This window comes from Kogia breviceps, chromosome 10 (assembly GCF_026419965.1).
Source record: "Kogia breviceps isolate mKogBre1 chromosome 10, mKogBre1 haplotype 1, whole genome shotgun sequence".
Taxonomy (NCBI): Eukaryota; Metazoa; Chordata; class Mammalia; order Artiodactyla; family Physeteridae; genus Kogia; species Kogia breviceps.
The window spans coordinates 88224538-88249999 of NC_081319.1; the positions used below are offsets into that span (position 1 = coordinate 88224538).

The 25462-nt window shown below is 39.2% G+C and overlaps 1 protein-coding gene across 3 annotated transcripts in view; it reads left to right on the plus strand.

Annotated features, from left to right (window-relative positions):
- Positions 1 to 2722: 2722 nt before the first annotated feature.
- The window catches only part of GPLD1 (glycosylphosphatidylinositol specific phospholipase D1), a 50880-nt gene continuing 28140 nt past the window's right edge, over positions 2723 to 25462 (plus strand). The window contains exons 1-8 of one of the 3 annotated variants that reach the window (XM_067006660.1): positions 2723 to 2870; positions 3307 to 3389; positions 6127 to 6182; positions 14541 to 14619; positions 18453 to 18550; positions 19243 to 19353; positions 20137 to 20185; positions 20827 to 20881. In XM_067006660.1, coding sequence (XP_066862761.1) covers positions 2845 to 2870; positions 3307 to 3389; positions 6127 to 6182; positions 14541 to 14619; positions 18453 to 18550; positions 19243 to 19353; positions 20137 to 20185; positions 20827 to 20881 — 557 coding nt within the window. In that variant the 5' untranslated portion in view covers positions 2723 to 2844. Of the gene's footprint in view, positions 2871 to 3216; positions 3390 to 6126; positions 6183 to 14540; positions 14620 to 18452; positions 18551 to 19242; positions 19354 to 20136; positions 20186 to 20826; positions 20882 to 25462 lie in introns of those variants that run through there. The other 2 variants (XM_059077597.2, XM_067006661.1) reach the window with 2 other exon arrangements.

A 25462-nucleotide genomic window follows, 5' to 3' on the forward strand; every position in this document is an offset into this window, starting at 1 on the left:
TTCCCGGGCCGGGGCACGATCCCGTGTCCCCTGCATCAGCAGGCGGACTCTCAACCACTGCGCCACCAGGGAAGCCCTAAAATGTGATTTTTAAAAAATTTGTTTATCTTTATGAAGGAAGGGACCCTCCACCCCACCCCAACCAAGGCAAAAGTGCCCAGGGCCTAGGAAATTCACCATGTCCCCTGCCCTTCTCCCCAACTCACTGTTCTGTGCTCTTTGCAAGTTCCCATTTAGAGTGGGAAAAATTCCCTCCTGATTCCGGGCTTGCTTCTAGGCCCGCCCAGAGCCGGCCAGTTGTGTTCACCAGGGCTTAAAAGGATAAGACCACCAGGTGACAGGGACCTTTCTTCCTTTCCCCTTGGCTTTCCCCTGTCCTGAGCACCTCCACCTCTACTTCTCACTTTCTCCATCCTCTCTTCCATTCACTATAAGGGCACTATGATGAGAGGGACATATTAGACTGTGCAGAAGTGATCTGAAATTGTCTGCTTTATCTCAAAAGTTTCTGGACCTCAAAATTGTATCTCATTTAACTGCACAAGGAGACCCACCTTCACTTCAAAAGTCCTACCCTGTGTTGGCTTCGTACACAAATCTAAATTGTTATAATAGGTATATTACTGTATATCTGAGTGTAAAGTTTTTATTTTTAAATTCAATAAGGAATATAGTTACTCAATAGAAGTCTAAGGTGCATCTTTTAGAAAGGGAACATTTCTTTTGAATGATAATAGTTAACATTCATTAAACACTTACTGTATACCAGTCTCTTTTCAGCATGTTACCTATATACTCATCTGATCTTCACGGCAACCCTATATGGTAGGCATTATTATTCCCATTTTTATGGATAATTTTATAAGTAAGGAAACAGGCAAAGAAACTTAGTAACTTGCCCAAGGTCACCCCAACAGAAGGTAGCAGAACAGGGACCCAAATGAAACCCAAGGCCTTGTGGCTCTCAAGCCTGTGTCTCCCCACTCATTCCTTAATATACCTGCATGTTTACTTCTCAGCTTGTGTCTCTATTTCCAGAGAAGCTCTAAATGGTAGACTCATGATGTCTATTTTATAACAAAGCCACCTGTATTAGGAAAAGAGGGCGTGGGGTAGAAAGAAAAACAATTCCATACACCTTTGTCAGGTAGTTTTCTTAATATTGCCAGCTCTATTTTAACTTTAAAAGTCATATCTTTGTTACAAGCAGCATTGTCCTACAAAGGCCCTATCTCATCACCATCACACTGTACTGCCTAAGCAAATAATTCCCTCCCATTCTATTACATACCTAAAATTAAGTCATTCTGAATCTTAAACACAAAAAATGTATGTAATGAGAAATTTGGCATTAATATGGCTTCGTTACTGAACCCTGAACCCATTTCTTTCTCTGGTGCTTTTTGGATAGGTTGTTTTATTAAACCTGATGAGATATTGTCTTCAGGCAGTGTTACATTTTCCCTGTCGACCCTTTGCAACCCTTTACTGTTCTCATTCACTGAATACTCCTGGGTCTTCTGGGCTTACCAGAGCCCTAAGTTATAATTGCCTCCCCCTTACTTGGAGGCTTTGGAAGGCCCGGAGTGAGAGGGGAGCAAACTCCATGGCCTCTGATGGCCAGAGGGGCATGGCAACCTGTACACGTTGTGTGTGTGGTGAGGGCTGGAGGACGTGGGGAGAGCACCCTCTGTCTGTGGAGGGGAGACTGCTGGCTCTTCAGCTCCAGATGTTGGACCGGGGCACGAACCCGCGTCCCCTGCATCGGCAGGCGGACTCTCAACCACTGCGCCACCAGGGAAGCCCTTGTTTTGCTTTTTTAAAGACAGCTAAAAATCTGGGTTTCTATGTGGATTATCCCCGTTAAATAAAAAAGTTGGCCTAAATTTATAAAACACCCTATTTGCCAAACAAAACACATCAGCTTATGGCCTCTGACCTACAAACAGTCAGGAGCAGCAGGGCCTCATGCCGTCAGGGTTGAGGGGAGAGCTCTAGGATTCCTTTCCTTGGGGCTTTGCAGAAGCAGAGTTATGGTTACAGAGGAAACTTGCCAGGCAGCTAAGGGTCTCAAGTCATACCATCTTCTGTTCTCTTCCGTTTGGCTAACCTGAGAAGGAATACCGTGTCCTCCCACTCTTTTAAAACCTCCCTTCTTGTTTTTTTGTTTTGTTTTGTTTTGTTTTTTTGCGGTACGCTGGCCTCTCACTGTTGTGGCCTCTCCCGTTGCGGAGCACAGGCTCCGGACGCGCAGGCTCAGTGGCCATGGCTCACGGGCCCAGCCGCTCCGCGGCACCTGGGATCCTCCCGGACCGGGGCACGAACCCGTGTCTCCTGCATCGGCAGGCGGACTCCCAACCACTGCGCCACCAGGGAAGCCCTCCCTTCTTGTTTTTAAGGTATAATATGCGTAATTCGAGCTTTAAGATCACCATTTCTATGAAGAGTTAAACCTAATGTTTCCCATGGGTTAAGTTCTACAGATTGGATACTTTGTCAGGTGTATTCTGAGCCTAGCATTTTCCGAATCCTTCTTTCTTGGTCCTAAATCTGTCTCTCCCCACTTGCCCCACCAGTCCCCACCCACCGACAGTGGTATCGGCATCTTTCTTTGGGCTGCAGGAATCTGACCAGGCAGCAGGCTCTCTATAAGCCCTATAAGAATAGCCAGAGATAAAAAGACCAGGAGTGGTTGCTGTTGTGTAATCAATCCCACACAAGTGTTATAATTTGTTGCCAGATACTGAAAGAGAAGTTGGTTCAGCTGATTATCATAAAAGCTTTCCCAGCACTTGTGGCTTCGGAGGCTAAGGAAACAGGGTAACCAGATGTACGCGTGGAAAGATGCAAGAGAAATCGGCTCTTGTAAGGTGAGGTGGTCCGCGATATACTGATTATCAATAGAGACAGCTGAGTCTTTTTTCATTTTAAAGAAAGCAAAGACTATTTAGAGACAACTTTGCTTGTGTCTGCGTCCAGATTTCATGTTAAAAAGAAATCCAGGGGAAACCGGGGTCAGAAGATGGGAATGCACTACCTGAGGCGTTTCGATTTCAGTTTATTGCTTTTTTTTTCTTTCCCAGGTGGAGTTTGTTTGCTGTTCTGGTGAAGTTAAACAGTAGCTAAACAGTTGACTTATTGGAAAGTGATATTATTTTGAAATGAGACTGGGTTTCCCGTGTCAGTGACCTGCTTAGCGGGAGAGCAGTGGGTCTGGGCCAGGATTTCAGACTCCGTGCTGCCGCAGCTCTGAGCATTTCTCGTCACCATAGGAGCAGGGAGTAATGAGAGCATGTCTGCTTTCAGATTCTGGTCAGGAGTGCTGATCGCACTGGGCGCCCTCTGTCCTAGAAGTTCACCGTGTGGCATTTCAACACACTTAGAAATAGGTAAGTGCCGACCCCTTGTCATGGTATTAAGGCCAGTATATCTGTCAGAAATGTTAAGGAAGGGATTTAAAGTCTAGCCCGTGTATTGATAATGAGTTTCCCTGCTGCACTGAGCTGTGGCGCAGTGGGGAAGAAAAAGCCAGAGATGGAGTCGTCCAGGATTGGGGGTTGACTATTGGGGTGAGGTCTGTGGAGGAGCAGGAAGCCTCTTTGGTCATTGGGTCCCTGGCTGTTTCTCCGCGTGGGGAAATAAGAACTGGATAAACTAGGGGTTCCCATGAAGCAGAAGAACTGACAAGAGTGGGAGAGGAGAAAGACGGGTGGAATATGGTAGGAGTGAGGAATTTATGCTTGTTTTTACATTTCCAAGCATATGTAAAGGACCAAGTGTGGCCACGGGAGTGGGTCCCCTGAGTCAAGTGGCTTTAAAGATGGTTGGCTTTAGGGAGGGCAAGGAATGGTCCCTGGCACTAGGAATGCCCAGAATGATGGCAGGATTTGGGGAACACAGGGGTACAGCAAGCTAGTGCCTGTGAGCTCAGGGGCAAAGGCTGAGTTACCTGGATATAGGTAAATGGTAACACAAAAAGTTGTTTCTTGGACAAAATGTATTTGTAATGTTTTTTTAACTCTTTAGATAAAAACAATAACACTATTTTATAGTTATGCTACTTCCAGAAGATTCAAAGCAGAACAAGATTGCAAATAAATTATGAAAATTTATCAATGCAAAACAGACCTAGAATATTGAGCTCAGCTGGGCAAGAACTATATTATCACAGAATTCTATGATTTGAAAGGACACTAGAGGTCACTGAGTCCAGTTCCTTTATTTTACAGCAGAGGAAACTGATCCCAGGGAGATTTCACAGCTCACTTGTTAGTGCCCTGGTCAAGAATTACATATCCTGACAGCTGGGCCAGTGTTCTTTCCATTAAACATCTATTGCTGGGCTTCCCTGGTGGCGCAGTGGTTAAGAATCTGCCTGCCATTGTAGGGGACACGGGTTCGAGCCCTGGTCTGGGAAGATCTCACATGCCGTAGAGCAAGTAAGCCTTGTGCACCACAACTACTGAGCCTGCGCTCTAGAGCCCGCGAGCCACAACTATTGAAGCCCTCGCACCTACAGCCTGTGCCCCGCAACAAGAGAAGCCACCGCAGTGAGAAGCCCACGCACCGCAGTGAAGAGTAGCCTCCGCTCACGGCGACTAGAGAAAAGCCCACGCGCAGCAACGAAAACCCAATGCAGCCAAAAATAAATTAAATCAATTTATTTTAAAAACCAAACATCTATTGCTAAAAGGGAGTCAGGAGACAGTGGAAAAGGAAATTGGACCCAGGCTCTGGTACCAGCTCTGCTGTAAACTGCATGCATGACTCTGAACAATTCACTTTCTTTCTCTTCCTCTTCTGCAAAATGAGGGGGAGGAACTTCTTAATGAATTCTAAATTATTTTGCACATCTAAGTTCTCTGAGAATGAAATTGCTGAAATTATAGCAGTGGGCCAAAGAAGAACAAATATAAGTGGGAATATTCAAGTTTTTAATCTTTAGATTTTAAAAATTAGACATGAAATCTAAAAATTTTTAAAAATCAGATAATTCCTTATGTTTCTTCAGTAGTTGCAAGACAAAGGTGCTGATAATATGTTAATATATATTAATCTAATATATGCTCAATATAAAACATGTAAAAAAAAATAAACATGTTTATGTGGACATAATTGAAGGCAACTCCTAATCTGCATACTGAATATTTTTATATAAAAGGTGATTAAAACAACACGTATTTACTAATAACTTAGATTTCATAAATATCCTGGTTCTTGGTTTCTCCTCTTAATGTGTAGGCCTGTGTGGATGGTTGACATCTATGGGAGTTAATTATTAGAATTGGCCTCACTCAGTGATTTGGTTTTATAAATCCCTGGAATTCTATATACAGGTTATTTGTGTGACCTTGTTTCTCTTATGGTATAAATGCTTATAATATGGTGGAGGCTATATTTTTGTTGTATGAATTAAAAAAAAAATTGGATGTGACTTCCAGTAGAAATAAGGTGTCACCTTTGAATGTCTCTTCATAATTAGTGTTCGTCTTCCTATTGCTTCTAAAGAGATTCAGGGTGTGGGTGCGCGTATCCTATGGGTGTGGGCATGTGGGTGGAGCAGGCGGCTTTTTGAGACTTTTTTCGTCCTTCTGAAGTAGCCCAGTGATGAGGAAACTCTTGAGGGACACTGATTCAGTCCATGGTTTAGGCCCTGTATTGTATTTCCTACTTGGGTTTATCTCCCCCAGCGGGCTGTTGAAGCAACGTCTGATGACAGCTTCTGTTTATTGAGCTCCTGCCGTTGTGTCAGCCATGAGCTCCTCACTTAGCCTTTATTTTCTGTGATCCTCTTAACAAACCTGTAAGGTGGATATTATTTATTTAATGTTACATAGGTGGGAACTGAGGCCTGGAGAGGTTAAGTAACTTACCCAAGGTCCTAAGAGCTAGTTAAGCAGAAACTTTAAATCGTCATGCAATTTTGATTTGTATTATAACAATATAAATATTGTTTGAATCGAATTATAGCTAATGAAAATTACTAGTACAAAGTTAACTTTCATTTCCCACTTCCTTGACAGTTACAACCACAAAATTATATAATTTCCTTTTAAAATGATCTCTAGGAAGTTCTGTTTTCAGTTACAGTTGAATTTAATTGATTTATGTATTTATTTCTCTCAGGTCACAGAGCTCTGGAGTTTCTCCACCTTCAGGATAGGACTGTTAACTACAAAGAGGTAAGAAATTTGATTTTTTTTTTTTTTTCTTCCTTGGGCATTAACTTTCTCTCATAGGTGACAAAGGTCCTAACAGATATTGAAATAGTAATTTTGAGAGTCATTTATATGTCTTTATAAAACATTAATATTTGGGGTTAAATGAATATGTCTCCTCTAGCACAACTTGAACATATATAATTATTTAAATAATATCATTGAAATATTTTAATTATATTAATGATAGTTTGAAAAATATTTGAGAGCATTTAAATTTAAATCTTATTTGTTCTTATAACGAAAGGTTATACCTAAGATGAGCCATTTATTTTCCACTTCTTATCTCTGTGTGTTGTATAAAAATTGCATCACCGTGAGAAGAAGGAAGTATTTATTGAGAAGTATGCCTTGAGATAATCCGTCCAATTTTTCTGCCTACTGTATTCTTCATAGGACTAGCTCATGGCTCACCTTTCACCATCCTCACATTAGTTGAACCCATTCTGGCCCTATACACTATTTCTAGTCCTATAGCTAAATAAAACTTTGTGACAAAGATGATTCTTAAACATTACCTTTGAGAGAAGTGGTTAAATTCCCTCATGACATCAGAACTGGATCAAATTATTTACCAGTGAGTCTTGACAATCCAGTATGGAAATCAGTATGGTTAAAAACAACAACAACAACAGAAAATTGTTGAAATCTAGCATCATCCATAAATCACTTTTAGTCATTAGTTTCAACTTCCTTATTCACCAATTTAACAGGCCCTCTAGGAAAAAAAACAGCATTTATATTTGATTGTCATCTTCCTTGACCCTGATAGAAAGTCGACAGGAAAGAGGAGAAGCAAGAATCTAATCCATGGTGTGAACAATCAATCCTGGGCAGAGTGATTTTCTAGTAGAGGCATTCAAGCGCCTGTCACTAACTTACAGCATGTTAAATGGACACACATACTTCCCATCAGCATTGGTCCTAATCCAAATACTGATATCATCATTGGAAATGCCCTGAGGACACACACCTCCCCCTTTTAACTTATGAAGACAGATAGGGATTACTTTACCTTTTATCATGTTGTCAAAAAATCCCTTCTCAAGGATTGGTGATCTATTTTATATCTCCATATGTGGGACTCTTTGGAGTTTCTCTTTCTCCCTACTAGAACCTGCTCTTTGGTGACTGCTGGACTCATCGGTCCAGTTTGGTGAAAGGATACAGAGGGAGGTTTCCCAAAGGATGCTAGACAGACCCCCACAGGCTGGCGGTATCTCAGCAAGCCCTGAACATTCGGGGTCTGAGTTTTGTTGGTTCTGGGATTATCATTGGCTGATACATCCAGAGGTGACTACATTTTAATGACTTTGACTTACCCTAATCAAGTTAATAAGAGACTAATGCATAAAGCTGAGAAAACCAGCTTATTAAGTGAGAAGAACTGTAAGAACCAAGTGTACCTCACATTGGTGCTAATTATTGCCCTGATTTTATTCTCTTTCTACAACAATAAACAGAATGTGGTATGTTAACCAGGAAGTCAAAACAATGGTATTTGGTTGGTTGCTGTCCTCTCTTTGCTCTGCTCCTCCCTCAATGCCCAGAGAATAGATTTCGTCTTTTCTGATTATAGAACTAGTAGAAACTCATTGTTAAAAAAAAAAAAAAAAAATCTTAGAAATAACCAATGTTAACATTTTGCTTTAAATCATGCCAGGCATTTTCTCTGCATTTATTAGCGCTTTCTCTCTTTTTTTAAGTTATGCATTATTCTGTAAACTTGCCTTTTTTGTCATTTACCATATCAGAGATCTAGTCATATATCTGTTCATGTCCATATCAATAGACATCTTCAGAATAATTTTAAACCATTACATACTTTTCTGTACCATAATTCATTTAACCAGTTCCTTATGTTAACTTTTTATTTTGAAATAATTTAAAACTGTAGAAGAGTTGAAAAAATTAGACAAATAATTCCTGTATGCCTTTTACCCAATTTCCCCAGTTGTTGATAACTTATCCTATTTGCCTTTTGAGCCTCTGTATACGTATTGATTTTCCCCTGAGCCATTTGAGAGTTAGTTGCTGACGTGGTAATCATTACCCTTCAACACACCCTTGTGTACAGTAGCTCCCCTCATCCTCAGGGGATACATCCCAAGACTTTCAGTGGATGCCTGAAACCGTGGATAGTACCGAACCTCATATATACTGTACTTTCCTATATATATGTTCATACTTATGATAAAGCTTAATTTATGAATTAGACATCATAAGAGAAACAACAATGACTAATAAAGTAGAACAATTATAACAATATACTGTAATAAAATTATGTGAATATGGTCTTTCTATCAAAATATTGTACAAATTTAATGTCTTTTCCATTTTATCTAAGCACTTAATCACACACTGTGGCTGTAACTTTTACAGTTTGAGGTGCAGCAGCAAAATTAGCACAAATTTCCTTTTCCTTCTTCACAATTTCATGGCTAGAAGGTTTGTTCTTACTGTACAGTAGTTCTTCCTGTATATCTTACTGTATATCAAACTCATCATACACTTTCTTCCCTTATTAAGTCTACAGTGTTCACCTTTTCACTTAAAGGAAGCACTTTACAGTTTCTCTTCAGCATATCCTAATTGCCAGCATCATTATTCTTGTGCTTTGGGGCCATTATTGAGAAAGATAAGAGCTACTTGAACCCAAGCACTGTGCTACTTGATAGTAGATCTAATAGTGGAGACAAATGGGCAGGATATACTGGACAAAGGGATGATTCACATTCCAGGCAGACAGAGCAGGATGGCTCGAGATTTCATCATGATACTCAGAACGGCACCCAATTTAAAAACTATGAATTTTTTATTTCTGGAATTTTCCATTTAATATTTTTGAACCATGGGTAACTGAAAACAAGGAAAGCAAAACCATGGATAAGGAGGGACTATATTTCCTAAAAACAAGGGCACCATATATATACATATATGTAACTACTACGTGTATCTATATAACTACAGTATAATAATCACAGTCAGGAAATCAACATTGAAATAACACTATCACCCAATCCTCAGGCTCTTACAAATTTCACCAGTTGTCTCAATATACTTTATGGTTCCAGGAGCATGTGTTTAGTTGTCTGATCTCCTCCAACATGTAACAGTTCCTCAGGCCTACCTTGTCTTTATTGTCCTCAATAGTTTGAAAAAGTACAGTCCAGTAACTCTGTAGAATGCACCTTCATTTGGTTTTGTCTGATGGTTCCTCATGATTAGATTCTCCTGCAGGTTATTTCTGGGCAGAAATATTATAGACCATTGAAGTGATGCTGTATTCTTCTCATTGCCTTTTACCAGAAGGCACATGATGTCAACTTGTACCATTTCTGAACTTTTATTTCAGCTATCGTATTTTTCATTTCTATAGTTTCCATTCAGTTCTTCTTTATATCTTCTATTTCTTTGACTCTTTTGTTTGCTTCAACTGTGTTTGTAATTGTTCACTGAAGCATTTTTATGATGGCTGCTTTAAAATATTTGTCAGATAATTCAAAAAATTCTGCCATCTCAATGCTGGCATCTACTGATTATCTCTTTTCATTCCTTTTGACATCTTTCTAGTTCTTGGTATGATGAGTGATCTCTGATTGAAACCTGGACATTTTAGGTATTAGCTTATGAGACTCTGGATCTTATTTAAACTTATTTTAGTTGTCTTCTTCTGATACCACTCAGGTCGGGAAAGGGGTCAGGGGACACTGCCTCCTAACTGCCAGCTGGGGTTAGAATTCAAGGTTCCCCACTGGGCCTGCCCTGATGCCTCTCTGGCCAGGAGGGGTAGGAGTACCTAATTGCTGCTCCTCACCATGGCCTCTACTGATGTCAGAGGCAGAGGTGGCCTCTTATTACTGGCTGGAGGTGGATGTCCTGACCTCCCCTGGGCTTCTTCTGACACTGCCTCCCTCCCCAGTGGGGATGGGGAGAGATTCCTTGTTACTGCCAGTTGGAATTGGATGCCTAGGCTCTCCTCGTGGTCTCACTGACATCAAAGGGTAGCGGTAGGGGGCAGGATGGTAGGGATGAAAGTCCTGGCTCCCTCCTTAGCCTTTTCTGATACCACTGTAGTTGGGGTGCTGGGACACCTTACTGCAGCCTGGTGAGGGGACAAGTCTAGGTTCTCCACTAGACCTTAGCTGGTGGTGAGGAAGGGTGGGGCCACAGGTTTTTCTGTGATGTTTCCCTGGAGTAGAAAGGTTATTGTGTAGAAGTCCTCTGTCTTGCTAGGCTGTCTGTTTCCTGGTTCTATGGCTAGAGAGAGCAGGCTTTTATTGTGGCATTGTTTTGTTCTGTCTATACCCATTGGAGTTTCTTGGTGGCTGGCTTTTCCATTATCCAGTTTGGGATATAGGAAGTAAAAAGAAAATCCACAGAACTCACCACAGTGTTATTCTTCAGGTCCTGAGTTTCTTAGCCAATCTACATACTTATCTCCACCTTTGAGTCATCTTATATTCGTTCTGTATACAATGCCCAGGGTTTCAGTTGTATTTAGCAAGAAGAATAGGGAAAAGTACACTCACTTCTGGAAGCAGAAGTCCTATTGATGTTAATTTTATCACTTGGTTAAGATGGTGTCTGCCACATTTTTATATTGGAAAGTTAATAAATATTTTCTACTTTTAAAATTAATTAGTAAGTAAATATTTTGTGAGGAGATACATTGAAGTAATGTAAATATCCTGTTTCCCCTCAAACTTTTTAGCATCCATTGCTTATTCTTGCCTGAAATAATTTTGATGGTTGCCAAATTGTTTATCTGATTCCATCATTCCTTCTAAATTTATTAGTTAGCATTCTGCTGTAAGGTAGAGCTTTTCCTTATTCCCCATTTATCTATTTCTTTATATTAGTATACAGTCATGGATTCCTATTTTATTCAGTGGTTTATATCACATTACTAACTTTATTTATCTTGATGCTCAAACTGTCCCACATTTCACTTGAAGTTGGCTTTTGTGTCTGTCACACACAAAAACATCTCCAGTTCCAACCCATCAGCACAAGATTTATTCTAGCTTTCTCCATGTGTGTATCTGTAGCTCCTTTCTCCAACAGTGAGAAACCTGGCCTCCATCATCCTCAATATATATTCTTACACGCTAGATCTCCTTGTATGTGATCCATTACCTGGCAAATCCCTTCAGCCCTGGCCCTGCTAGTCGAATCCCCTTGGCCCAGAAACAAACAAACAAAAAACCAGGGAAGACACACATGACCAAGAAAGGGTTAATATCCTTAACTGTTCATGTATTTCATTGAAATTTCTTTATATTCAGATTTGGAAATGGATTCACTTTTATGGTCTATTTTTTAAAATTATTTTTTCATTTTTTCCAATTTCATATGTGAAAATGGTATTTTGTTATTGGTTTAATAGACATTTAAATGATTTTACTATTAATGAGGTTAATTATATTTCAAGTGTCTACTGACTATTTCTATTGCCTCTTCTGTGAATTGCCTATGTCTTTTTTTTATATATAAATTTATTTTATTTTTGGCTGCTTTGGGTCTTTGTTGCTGTGAGAGAGCTTTCTCTAATTGGGGTGAGTGGGGGCTGCTCTTCATGGCGGTGCGCTGGCTTCTCATTGCGGTGGCTTCTCTTTCGGAGCATGGGCTCTAGGCATGTGGGCTTCAGTAGTTGTGACGCATGAGCTTAGTTTGCTCCACAGCATGTGGGATCTTCCTGGACCAGGGCTCAAACCCATGTCCCCTGCATTGACAGGAGAATTCTTAACCACTGCGCCACTAGGGAAGCCCTTGCCTATTTCTTTTGCTCATTTTTCTATTACGATACTAATCTTGATGTGAAGAATGGCTTATTTATTAAAGATAGTAGCCTGTCGTGTGTCAAGTGATTCTTGTGGTTATTTATTTTTCTCTTAAATTTGTTTCTGATGCTTTTAACCATGCAGAAACATTTAAATTTTTGTGTAGTTAAGTGTGTCATCTTTCGTGGTTTCTGCCTATATGTTTTCCTTAGATATATCATTCCCACTCTGAGATTAAACAAGTATTCACTTAAAATGTGTCTTGTTAATTTCATGGCTCTATTTTTGACATTTAACTCTCTAATTCATCTTGTATCATTTTGACATAATGCATGACAGGGATCCAGTGGCCTGTTATTGGTAATGTGAACTTCAAGTCAGCGTCACCTAGGCTAAGTATGGATTCCCTGCAAAAATGGAATACTCATTGCCGTGGGATTGTGCTAACACAATTGTTGATTACTCCGTCCTTTATTCATCTCTATCATGCATTAAATTATTATCTATGCTTGAGTCTGCTTCTTTACTCTTTATTCTGTTTCGTTGATCTGTCTCTTTTGGTTCTGATATCATACTGTTTTAATTTCTGTAGCTTAAAAATACATTTTTATATCTGAAGGATACCTCCTCCCTCTGTACTTTTTTTCCCCCCTAGCAGTTTCTTGACTATTTTTCTGACACCTTTACTTTTAAAAATTTACTTTAGAATTATTTTTCCCTGTTAAATAACACAGCCTCACTGGGAGATGCAGATTCCACAAGTCTTAATGCATATAAAGTGAAAAACAGTGGCTGGAAGGTAAATATTCAATAAGGTTAATTATTACTTTTAAGTGGCAAAAGTCCAACTCCAGCTATCTTTAGAAAAGAAGGAGACTTTATGGGTTCATGTAACTGATAGCCCTGGGAAAGAGCTGGACCGAGAGGTCTAGATGGTGCTCTCTCTCCCAGTGGAAGACACTGGCCATCCAGGACTCAACCTCTAAGTTTAAAATCCCTGACGAGAGGAAGGTATCTTCCCCACAGCTCTAGCTGAGAAGTCTTGGGGAAAGTTCTAGCTGAACTAGCTTCCATCAAATGTGCAGCTCTGAGCCAAGCACTGTAGTGGGAGTGGATATGCTGGCCTTTGTACCCCTATGGTCAGCCTCACTGATCAGTATGGAAGAGATTCTGTCTTTGGAAGACTGGGGATGAGACACTGCTTGAAAAAGCAGAAACAAAAAGTGGATGATACTATATTTCCTTATGTTTTAAGTTCTTTGAGGTACTTCTTTGTTGCTTTCATATATAGCCTATGTTATTAGTAAGTCCCTACCGAAAAATTGAAAAGTTGGAGTGTCAGACTTCTACTTTGCCCATGGTGTCAGAGTTCATTTGCAGATCATGGAAACCCCTCTGGCTAGCATATTCTGAGAGGGGCATAAGACCATGTATTAGGGGATTCAGTGCTGATAAACTGTGAGAAATGGAGGAGCGAGCTCTAAGCTGAGTGTCCAGAACGGATTCCCAGGAAAACATGCAGAACTGGCCTGCCAGGGCCACCATGCAATCAGGCAGCCACTGTCCCATTCACTGGCTCCACGTCCAGCTGTCTCCTGTGCGGTTTGGGAAGGGAGAAGCCACCACCTTGACTGTTGGCTCTGGGGTCTCATCACCTCAGCCACCCTCCGTACGAGCAAAATAGATGCCCTGCACTCTGCCCGTGATCACCTGGGCCCCCTCCACCTTTGCTGCGGAAACGCCAAGCACTTCCATGCTGGCTGAAGGAGCAAAAGAGGGAGGAGTGGGCTCCTCGGTAGAGGCTGGGAAATGTCGTCTTCATTTTCTCGACTCTGGCGTGCATCTGGGCGCAGCCGTAATGGGGTCGGAATGGGGTGGAGTGAACCAGGCCACCAAGGAAGAATGCTGGAGAGAACACCTCTACCGCTGGCCTGTACATCATTTTAAAGGGGGAAAGGATATTTTTTAACCCTTCAAAAGGTGATAATCTTAACCTTTAACTTATAAAGGATATAATCTTACTCTAAATCACAGGTAGCAACTCTAAACATGTGTGTGTGTGTATATATATATACACACACACACACACACACACACACATATATATGTATATATGTCTGTATTTTTCTCATTTCACTGATTGTCACTAGATCATTGAAAATTTTACCACAAACCAGTTCTGGGTCAGTGAAATAGCCTTGGGGAAATCCTGCTCTACTGGGTGGACAGAAAAAGTGAAAGGAGATAAAATTCAAACAGGTGACTTTTGCTACTACTTAATCAGCCTGTCTGCTTTTGGTAGGAAAGAACTTGAAGTTATATGTGGTAGGGTGCTGTTTGGATTATACATGAATTTTTATAATTTCTTTATTTACGCCTTCCTTCCTGCACTCCTTCCTTCCATCACCCTCCTCCCCGCCATCACCCTCCTCCCCGCCATCACATTGTTCTAACTTCCCATACCTGGAGATTGACTGGGCCTGCTTTTCCCAGACTCTTGACGCTTGCCCTCTAATCTCTCTATTTTCCTGCTCCCCAGCTCTTACTTGAACACCAGGATGCATATCAGGCTGGAACCGTGTTTCCTGACGCCTTTTACCCCAGAATGTGCGAAAGAGGTAAGCTGAAGATTTATAGATCAAATGATATCACTTTTCCTTGGTTGATAGGAATAGCTAGGACTCAAAAAAATAATAATAATAACACATTATATTTTCCACTATTGTTGACCAATGACTTAGGTGCATTTTCCATTTAACCAAAACTTACCTGCTTAAGCATAGAAATTCTGAAAGCTTTATTCTAAGCACCCTGACTTGCTTTCCTGCTTCATGGCAGTAAGAGAAAAACATTTTGAAAGAAATCAAAAGGTCTGAGTTTTTGTTCCTTCTATGTTGTCTGTTAGCATGTGACCTTGAAAAAGTCTCAGTTTCCACGTCTATAACACAGTAATATCTAATTAATTACTATTTAATTAATAGTAATCATTACTGCCTGCTTTGCAGCTTTACTGAACTGCTGTTGCCATTAATGCATGTTATTTTGTCAAGTCTTATGCAAATCCAAGGTAGTGTTATTAGTGAACTGGGCTTACGAGTTGTTTCCTTCAGGGCCCCCGGAGGCATAGAAGATATACTCAAACTGAATAATCTGAGGGGAGTTTTATAAGGGGACAGTTCACGAAGGTGTGGACAGGATACAAGAAAATTGCAGGGCATAGTGCAGGGGAGGGGGCAGACACAGCTGCAGGGAGAAGGTCGCTTGATGGGGCCGGACCTTGAGTCAGGGACGCAGCCAGCCCCCTGTGGCCCCACAGAAGGGCAGCTGGGAGAGTGAATACCCCACCATCTCTCTCCTCCTTTTCTCTGATCTCCTGTCAGTTCTCCCCATTGGCCAAACCCAGCCCACCCCAAGCCAGAGGACAAAGTATTCAGCTGAAGCAGGTCACCTCAGAGGAACGATGCAGGAGGGAGAAGGATGGAAAGTGAGTCTGGGGGGACCAGTGAAAGACATCCAGTACTTGGGTTGCTACATAAACCATTTTTGGAGTCTTCGGGTCATCAGCCATTATCTCATTTTTTTCCCAATACAGTGATACATTTAAAGTCAATGAAATGTTTAGAGCTACTCAAGCCTCTAGTTATGAAGCCAGATAACTCAGCTTTTGTGTTTCTCTGTTTGTACGGTTTTTTTTTTTTTCCTGTTTCCCTCTTCGTCTGTTCAGTATCCTTTCTCTGTCCGATTATTATATTTTGCCTGCTTGTTGTAGTTCTTTCTAATAATAGAATAACCTATTACTTCTAATTTAGCATTTCCCAAACTGTATTTAGGAGGCTTTAATGTCTCTTGATATTTTTAACAGCTTCTTGATATCTTACACAAAAAAAGAAGTAAAAATGATTTTTTTTGTCAATTAAATTTGAGATACTTTTGCTTAACATATGCCCTTTTTAGAGACCAAAAAACCCCAACACAATAATAAAGTTTCTGAGAAGAGTGTAAGAGGAATGCAAACTCCAGCATTTTCTCTCTCTTTTTTTTTTTAATACATCAGTAGATAAGATATACCCTCTTATCTGTTATAAAGATTGGGACCAGTATGTGACTGAAGTGAAAAGGTCAATTAGAATTATAAAACATGTACCCATTGCATGGAATTTCACGCAGACTCCTCGATTTTTCTCAGTTTTTCTCAATCTTACCTTTCTCTCATACATATCTACTTCAACAGTTTTTTCATCTTTGGTGATTCACTTTTTTTTTTTTTTTTTTTTGGTACGCGGGCCTCTCACTGTTGCGGCCTCTCCCGTTGCGGAGCACAGGCTCCGGACGCACAGGCCCAGCGGCCATGGCTCACGGGCCCAGCCGCTCCGCGGCACGTGGGATCTTCCCAGACCGGGGCCCGAACCCGCGTCCCCTGCATCGGCAGGCGGACTCCCAACCACTGCGCCACCAGGGAAGCCCCGTGATTCACTTTTATTGCATCTTTCGAAAGGACTTAAATTTCTTAGATACTTAGTTGCCAAAGAAGCCACTTTTTAAACTCATATTTCATCAATTTACCTAATTAAATTCTATCATCATAGTAACAAGGACAATTGACTTAATAAACAAGATTAGAAACAGACATGGCTGACCTACCATAAGCTATAACAGAGCCATGGGGACCGAGATGCTTGGGCCCATGCACAGTGTGGCCTGCCAGTTGCCAGCATCCAGCAGTCCTGGGATGTGGCTTTCCTTCGCTTCCAGTCCATGTGATTTACAGAGGGAACAAGGAGCTTCGGTTAATCTGGCAATTTGGTTAAATGAAGTTTTGTCAAAAGAGCTACTGCTATACTTAATTCTGGATTTTTGCTGTATTCTGTAGAATAGGAATGGTAAGTTTATCTCTAGGAAAACTTGGAGAAAATCAGATTGCTTAGTTACAACTTCTTTGAAAATCATTTTCAGAGAAACCAATGATTTAAAACTGGTTAGTAGGTCCTTGTTGTTTATTTATATATATATATATATAAAATAGTGTATATCTGTTCAGCCCAAACTCCTAAATTATCCTCCCCCTCTCTTTTCCTTTTGTAACCATAAGTTTGTTTTCTATGTCTGTAGATCTATTTCTGTTTTGTAAATAAGTTCATTTGTATCAAGCACAGGGAACTTATATAACCTATAATGGAAAAGAATCTGAAAAAGATGTATATATATAACTGAATTACTTTGCTGTATACCTGAAACTAACACAACATTGTAAATCAACTATACTTCAATTAAACAAAAACCGATTAGGTTATTTTTAGTTTAACAACAGTGTAAAAAAGTTGACCTGAGAGATCTGACTCTGGAGTTTTGCTTTTGATGGCCCCTGTGACATGTGACACTCCATGAAGAATCTGGCACTTGAAGATTTTGTCAGTTCCTGTCTTTTTCACCCCTCCTGCAGGAATAAAGAGGCATATGGGACACCCCATTTAAAAATATTATAAACTCAAATGCTTGAAAGTCTTTGGGGTATCTACTTTTGTCTTTTGTGCTGTTAGGGAGGCTGACTGTGATGGAAAATAAGATTGAAAAAAAAAACGCCAAAACCAAAAAAAAAAAAAAAAAAAAGGACAACTTATCTCCTTAGCTTTAGGGCACAGAACTTAAACACTTCCAGCTTCTCTTGCAGCCCAGCTGTTTCCAGATGCTATGAGCAGTTAAGGCTCCTTTTTCTTGTTTTTTTTTACATCTTTATTGGAGTATAATTGCTTTACAATGGTGTGTTAGTTTCTGCTTTATAACAAAGTGGATCAGTTATACATATACATATGTCCCCATATCTCCTCCCTCTTGCGTCTCCCTCCCTCCCACCCTCCCTATCTCACCCCTCTAGGTGGTCACAAAACACCCAGCTGATCTCCCTGTGCTATGCGGCTGCTTCCCACTAACTATCTGTTTTACGTTTGGTAGTGTATATATGTCCGTGCCACTCTCTCACTTTAAGGCTCCTTTTTCTTTTGACTGGCCCTTCTGTTCTAGAGGCTTCCTTGGAACATTGACTCAGGAAAATAAGAGGCTTGGAGGGAAGGCAAAGGGACGCAGCAACACATCAGCTGGTGGTGGAAGATTTGATTGAGAATGTCCAGCGTTTTTTTTTTTTTTTTAACATCTTAATTGGAGTATAACTGTTTTACAATAGTGTGTTAGTTTCTCCTTTACAACAAAGTGAATCAGTTATACATATACATATGTTCCCATATCTCTTCCCTCTTGCGTCAGAGAATGTCCAACTTTTTTTTTTTTTAACATCTTAATTGGAGTATAACTGTTTTACAATAGTGTGTTAGTTTCTCCTTTACAACAAAGTGAATCAGTTATACATATACATATGTTCCCATATCTCTTCCCTCTTGCGTCAGAGAATGTCCAACTTTTTAAGGAGGAATTCTGAGGGTTGCTTTTGTTTTGTCAGGACAATTCCATGAAGTGTCAGAGGTCACTCACTGGACTCCATTTCTTAATGCAAGCATTCATTATATCCGGGAGAACTACCCCCTTCCCTGGGATAAGGTAGGCACAGCCTCTAACCCTAAAGATACTCAGTTCCTGCCAAGTTCCTGCCTTTCTGCTCCTGCATTCACCCCATTTGTGACCCGCAACCCCACCCCAGACTCTGTGAGGGCTGCTCACCGTTGTGCCCTGCAGTGCCAAACACAGCACGGTGGGACATAGTAGATGGTTAGTTAATACCTGAATAAATGATGGTTTTGTGTTTGTGTTTTGAAATTTATACCTTCAATTTTGTGTGTGTGTATGTGTGTTACGCGGGCCTCTCACTGTTGTGGCCTCTCCCGTTGAGCGGCCATGGCTCACGGGCCCAGCCGCTCCGCGGCATGTGGGATCTTCCCAGACCGGGGCACGAACCCGCGTCCCCTGCATCGGCAGGTGGACTCTCAACCACTGTGCCACCAGGGAAGCCCTATACCTTCAATTTTGTCTGAAATAAATGATGCTTTTAAAGTTTGGGCTATGTCACTTGGTCATTTTGTTCTAATAGTAAATTAATCTGAAAGCAGTTCCAAGGCACTCGAAAACGTTTCAAAAAGTCCTTTGTGTTTTTTGGGAAACTACAATATACCTGTCTCTGATTTTTTTGTTAAGTCTCAATGATGGAAATGAATTCATCTGTATTAATCCTTTGATAAGATTGTTATAAAATAACCCCCCCACACACACACAACTCTAATTTGCTCATTTGGCAGGACACAGAGAAATTGGTAGCTTTCTTGTTTGGAATTACCTCTCACATGGTGGCAGATGTCAGCTGGCATAGCCTGGGTATTGAACAAGGATTCCTTAGCACAATGGGAGCCGTGAGTACATACCCTTAGGTTAATAGCTTTATGGGAGTGATGCTGTCATACCCAAGATCCAAAACTGACCCTCTTAGGAAAAGGAAAACTTTAGGTTATTCGGATTCACATGGAAACAAGACTTTGCCCAAAGCGGTATTTGTTAGATTTCCACCTTTCCTGTTCATTCCTCTTACTCTCTCTGCTTCCCGGATAAATTCATCCACGTGGGTAGAATGACTAATGTGCACTGAAAACAGCGATGCATGTGATATTCTGTTTTAGTCACAAACAGTATTTGAGAAATTGTATGTTTTATTCAAGCTGTACCTCTTAACAAAGGTATAAATACCTACTACTTGGTTCTACCGTATTTAAAAGTAAGTTCACATGTTTTTATTTTCTTTCCTTCTTACTTTTCTATATGAGGATGCCATATCACCACTAAAAATTGTGATCTTACCTGGTGGCTTAGCTTCTGAAAGTCCCCTCTGGTCATTCATTGATATTAATACCATTCTGAACCAACTTTAAACTTGCACTTAGTAGAGATTTTCCATGCATCCTGTTCGATGCAGATGTCTGCAGTAGCTTTATCTGTCTCAAGATACTACGTATACAACTCAGCTGCCAATATCATTTTTTAACAAATAAAGCAATAAAATTAAATGTTGCTTTGAAAAGTGAGTCCATCCACTAGGCATTCTCAACAATCATTGGGTTAGGCTGTCATCTCCTCACTACTCGCTTCATTGTGGGCTTTAGTTTGTGAGATATACCAAATGGGTCTCTTTTTTTCCTCAGATTGATTTTCATGGCTCCTACTCTGAGGCACATCTGGCTGGTGATTTCGGTACTGTTTATTTACATTTACCAGATTTTCTTTTGCCCTAGTTATATTTCACTTGCAGTCACTATTGTACCTTAAATGTGTATTTTCTTAATCTCTTGCCACTAGCTTTCTATTTTAATATTGTGGTTTGTTTGGAGTACAGGAACTCCTCATTTCACATAGAGATGTACTTCTGTAAAGTTGCATGTTTTTTTTTGGTAAAAAAACCCATTACATTTTATCATTTACTTGTGTCGTTATTTTAGAAAAACATTGCTTTTTAAATCAGATTTAAATTCATTGCCTAGTGTCTCCTAATACTTTAGCTTTAAATTGGTAAACTCCATCTTTTTTTTCTATAGCAAATTACCTTTAAATATACAAAGTATTGGTGAGTGGTGTTTATTTACAAGAACCCTTATGGTCCTTTTTAAAGTAAAAAACCTTTTGGTTATACGGGTGACTCTTTCTTAATTCATATGTTTCACTAAAATTTTAAAAGAACACTTTTTTTTAAAGACGTGCTTATACCTAAAACAATGAATGGACACGTATAACAATGTGAAGAACTAATAATCTGGATTGTGCAAATTTGTGTTCAAAGAAGCATGCTATGTGTTGTCATTAACTCACCAGATGCAAATATTTTTCTCATATCATAGGAGGAGACGTGTTGAGCCAATTTGAGTTTAATTTTAATTACTTCTCACGGCACTGGTAAGAGCAACGTACATTTAAATGTGTGATACCCAAATGGCAGTTAGGAGCTTGACTATTTTTTCCTTAGGAAATATAACTTGCAGTGTAATTAGGAGCCTTTTGCATTTGTAAATTTTGAAAAGTAAAACTAAAGATTAGAATAGCCTAAGTAGATTCTTTTAAAAATTTGTGAATTATGCCAAACATATAAAATAATGTATTTTTATAAATAAAATAATAAGATGATGCACTCTGTGTGGGTGCCACCTAGCTTAAGAAGTAGAGCATTGCTGGTATCTAGAAGCTCCAAGTCTTTCCTGCTCTGTCACATCACCTTTTCTCCCACCAGATATAATCACTACCCTAGGTTTTCTTAATCATTTAGTTGCTTTTCCCTATAGTTTTACTACATGTAGCTATATCCATATGCAAAATATTATATGGGTTTTCACTTTAGAGAAATAGAATTACACAGCATGTATTTTGCTTAAAATTAAAATTAAATTAAATTAGAATTTAATGTGATTAAACTTAAAAATGTTTTTGCTTAAAATTATTTCTCTGACATTTAATCATATTGATATGTTCGGCTGTATTTCCTTGATTTTCACCACTATATGGTCCTCCATTGAGTGAATATACCAAAATGACTTGGCTTCATTCTAATATTGATGGATGTGTAAGTAGTGTAAAGTGTTTTTGCTTTACACATAGTGTTACTATGTACTTTTTTGCACATGTATTTTTGCACCAGAGGAGAATGTCTTTCAAGCAAGTGGCGCCAGAAGTGGAATTGCTGGGCTGTAGGGCTTATGCATGTTTAACTTAAGTAAATAATCCCAGACTGTCATTCAAAACGGCCTTCCCAATTTGTACTCCCATCAGCTTTGTTCTGCTTCTTGTGTGTTCTCCAATACTTGGTATTGTCCAGCTTTAAAATTGTTCTAACCTATTTGGTGTGTAATGGTATCTCCTTCAAGTTTTAACTTGCATTTCCCAGACTACTAATGAAGTTGAATATTCTTTTGTATTTTATCGATTGTTTGCATTTCATTTTAAGTGAAAACCTTTTGTTTGGTTTTTAGCCTATTTTTCTGTTGGGTTGTCCTTTTTATTTCTGAGTATTCTCTGTATATTCTGGCTTCTAATCTTTGTCCGTTTATCATTTATTTGTTATAAATAGCTTTTTATAGTTTGTGGCATGTCTTTTTACTTTCATTGTATCTTTTTTTTTTTTTTTTTTTTTTTTTTTTGTGGTACGCGGGCCTCTCACTGTTGTGGCCTCTCCCATTGCGGAGCACAGGCTCCGGATGCACAGGCTCAGCGGCCATGGCTCACGGGCCCAGCCGCTCCGCGGCATGTGGGATCTTCCCGGACCGGGGCACGAACCCGCGTCCCCTGCATCAGCAGGCGGACTCTCAACCACTGCGCCACCAGGGAAGCCCTACATTGTATCTTGATAAACAGAATTTGTTAGTTTTAATGTAGTTGAATATATCAATCCTTTCTTTTGTAATTTGTACTTTTGATGTCTTATTTAAGAAATCCTTCCCTACCTTGAGGGAATGAAGTTATTCTCCTACGTAGCCTTCTAAATCATTTATAGTTTCATTTCTTAACTTTATATCTTTAATTTACCTGGAGTTAGTTTTTTGTATATTCTGTGATAGAAATTTTACTTTTTTCCTGTAGAGATAACCGATTGTCTCAGAACCATTTATCAATAGTCTGCCTTTCCTCACTGATCCATAATGCCCTCTGTGACGTAAATTAAAATTCCGTACATATGCAGGTCAGTTTCTGGGCTTTCTATCATGTTCTGTTGGTCTAATTGACTTTCCCTGAGCAATACTGATTTTTAAAATTACAACAGCTTTAATATATTTTGACATCTATTAGGGCTGATTTCCCAACCTGTCCTTTTTCTTCAAGTGTACCTTGTCCATTCTCTTGTCTTGGCTCTTGGTAGGATCAAGTTGCCATGTTCCAAGAAAAATCTTGTTGGAATTTTGTTTAGAATTCTATTGACTCTAGAGATCAATTGGAAGAGAATTAACAATTTTGCAATATTGAGTCTTCTTATCCAAAAATATGCTATATGTTTTATTTAAGTTGCCTTTAATGACTCTAAAATTTTATAAGTTTTTCCATCAAGGTCTTACACATTTTATTAGACTTAGTACCATAAATGGTAACTTTTGGAAACAATTGTATTTTCTAATTGATTGCTGGTGTATAGAAAGAAATGTAAGTGACTTTCTAATTTTGATTTTGTATCTAGCAACATATCTTAGCTATCTTATTCTAATTATCAGGAGATTCTTTTGAATTGACTCACAATTCATAATCTACAAATGGTAACAATTTTTTGAAATTCATTTATTTATTTTTGGCTGTGTTGGGCTTCGTGGATTTTGCTTTTCCTTTTCAGTCTTTATACCCATAATTTCTTTCTTGCTGTATCATATTGGCTGGTATTTCCAGTACAGTAGAAGTGGTGATATTGAGCATGCTTTTCTTGTTCTTTATTGTAAAGAAAATGCTTTCAATGTTTCATCAAGTTTGCTGTCGATTTTTGGGAGTATCCTTTATCAAATTAAGGAAGTTTCCTTCTATTTCTAGTTTGTCAGTAGTTTTTATTATAATTTCATGTGTATTGAACTCTTATTCTTCATCTGTTGAGATAGTTATTTGTTTCTTACTCTGTTAATATAGTGAATTATACTAATCTATTTGCAAATATTAAATCAACTTTACCTCCAGGTACAAAGCCAAATTTGCAAAGCTATATAATCCTTTTTTATATTTGTTTCATCTCTTCTCACTGTTTAGGGTTTTTGCATCTATTTTTATGAGTTAGTTTGTACTGTAACTTTCCTTCTATCCATGTTTCGTTTTGCTATTAAAGTTAACCTGGCCTCATGAAATCAGGTGGGGAGTATGCCTTTCTTTGCTATTTTCTGGAAGTCTGTGTAAGATTATAACTTTGTTTCCTTGAATGTTTGGTAGAACTTGTCTGTAAAGCTATCTAGGCCTGATGTTTTAAAAAGTAGGAACTTTAAAAAAACTTTTTAAATGGTTTTAGGACTGTACAGTTTTTCAGTTTCTTCTTAAAGAGTTTTATATTTTTCTAGGACTTTTCCTTTTTGTCTAAGTGTTTAAACATTTTGGCATAAGGTAGTTCATAATGTCTTATGGTTTTTTTCTTGTTTTATTTGAACCTATGTTCCTTTGTTATCCATAATGTTTTTTTATCCTGCCTTCTCTTATATTCTTAAACAATTAATCATGTCTAATATTTTTCAGTTTTATTATTTAAAAAATACACTTTTGGCTTTGTTGATCCTCTTTACTATATGTTCTTTTTCTCTTTCATTATTTTTTCTCATATTTATTTTCTTCCTTTTACTTTTCTTTGGTTCCTGTGAAATTTGAGTCTTGATTTTAAGGTCTAGCATATGATTAATTTTTATCAATTTTCCATCTGTATTGAAGATAATGTTAATTCTCCAATTTTTGATTTAGTGTTATATATATACTTATTAGCTCAAGCTTATTAAATGTACTGCTCAAATCAGAAGATTTGTAAGCTATAAGTAAGATAGTCTTACTATTTTTATCTGGTTGGTCTAACAATTACCGAGAAACTTGTTTAAAAATCTCCCCCTGTGATGGCTGAATTTTTCAGTTTCTCCTTGTAGTTAGTTTGCCATACATGTGTTTGAAGATATGTTGTTAAGTATATTCGAGTTTTAAAGTCTTATAATTTTCTAGTGAATTGAACTTTTTATCTGGTGACTGTTTATAACTCACAATGCTTATTGCCTTCAAGTCTGCTTTACCAGATATTACTGTAATTACTTTTTGCTGTTTGTTTTTCCTTCAAATGTTTACTAAGCAGTCAGGTGACATAACTCTATCCCTCAGTCCCAGCCTCAGCCCCTGAGCATGGAGAGCTGAGAGTTGGGAGGGGTGCTTACAGAACAAAGAGGGAGTAGAGCTGGGGGCTTGGCAAGTTGCCCATTCCCGTCCCTGGTCCATCTGCCTTAGAGCTAAGGGAGGCCCCAAACCAACAAGTCACTCCCAGATCAGATGAGGCCAGCTGGCCTTTGGATGTCCCAGGAAGAGGTCGTGATCGCAGTGACACGAGGTTTCCCCCTAACTCTCCACACAAGGTCATCTGCACCGGATTAGACATCCATTTCAAATTGTGCGTCATTGGGGACCTTGTCTTCTTTTGGTTGTATTCACTGGTGCTTGAATTACTCGATGCTGGCATTAGAGTTGCATTTCTCCAGAGAAGGTTTGTCTTGCCTTCTGCATGCTACCTCAAGGCACAACCTGGGACCACATTAAGTTACTTTCAACCCTTGAAGTTTTTCAAGGTTTGAAAACTGGCATGAATGAAAGACAAAACATTTGTGGGGCTGGGTAGTTGTTACCAGTTCTCAGGGGAGATATTTTTCCCTCTCTTTATCCTTTGCCAAGATGAAGATAGGCAGGTTTCTTTGCTGTCCTTGTTGGTATGTTGAGTTTATTTCTAGCTAGTATTCATGCAGAAGGTATAGCCTTTAATGAGGAGTTTCCTCTGAGATGGCC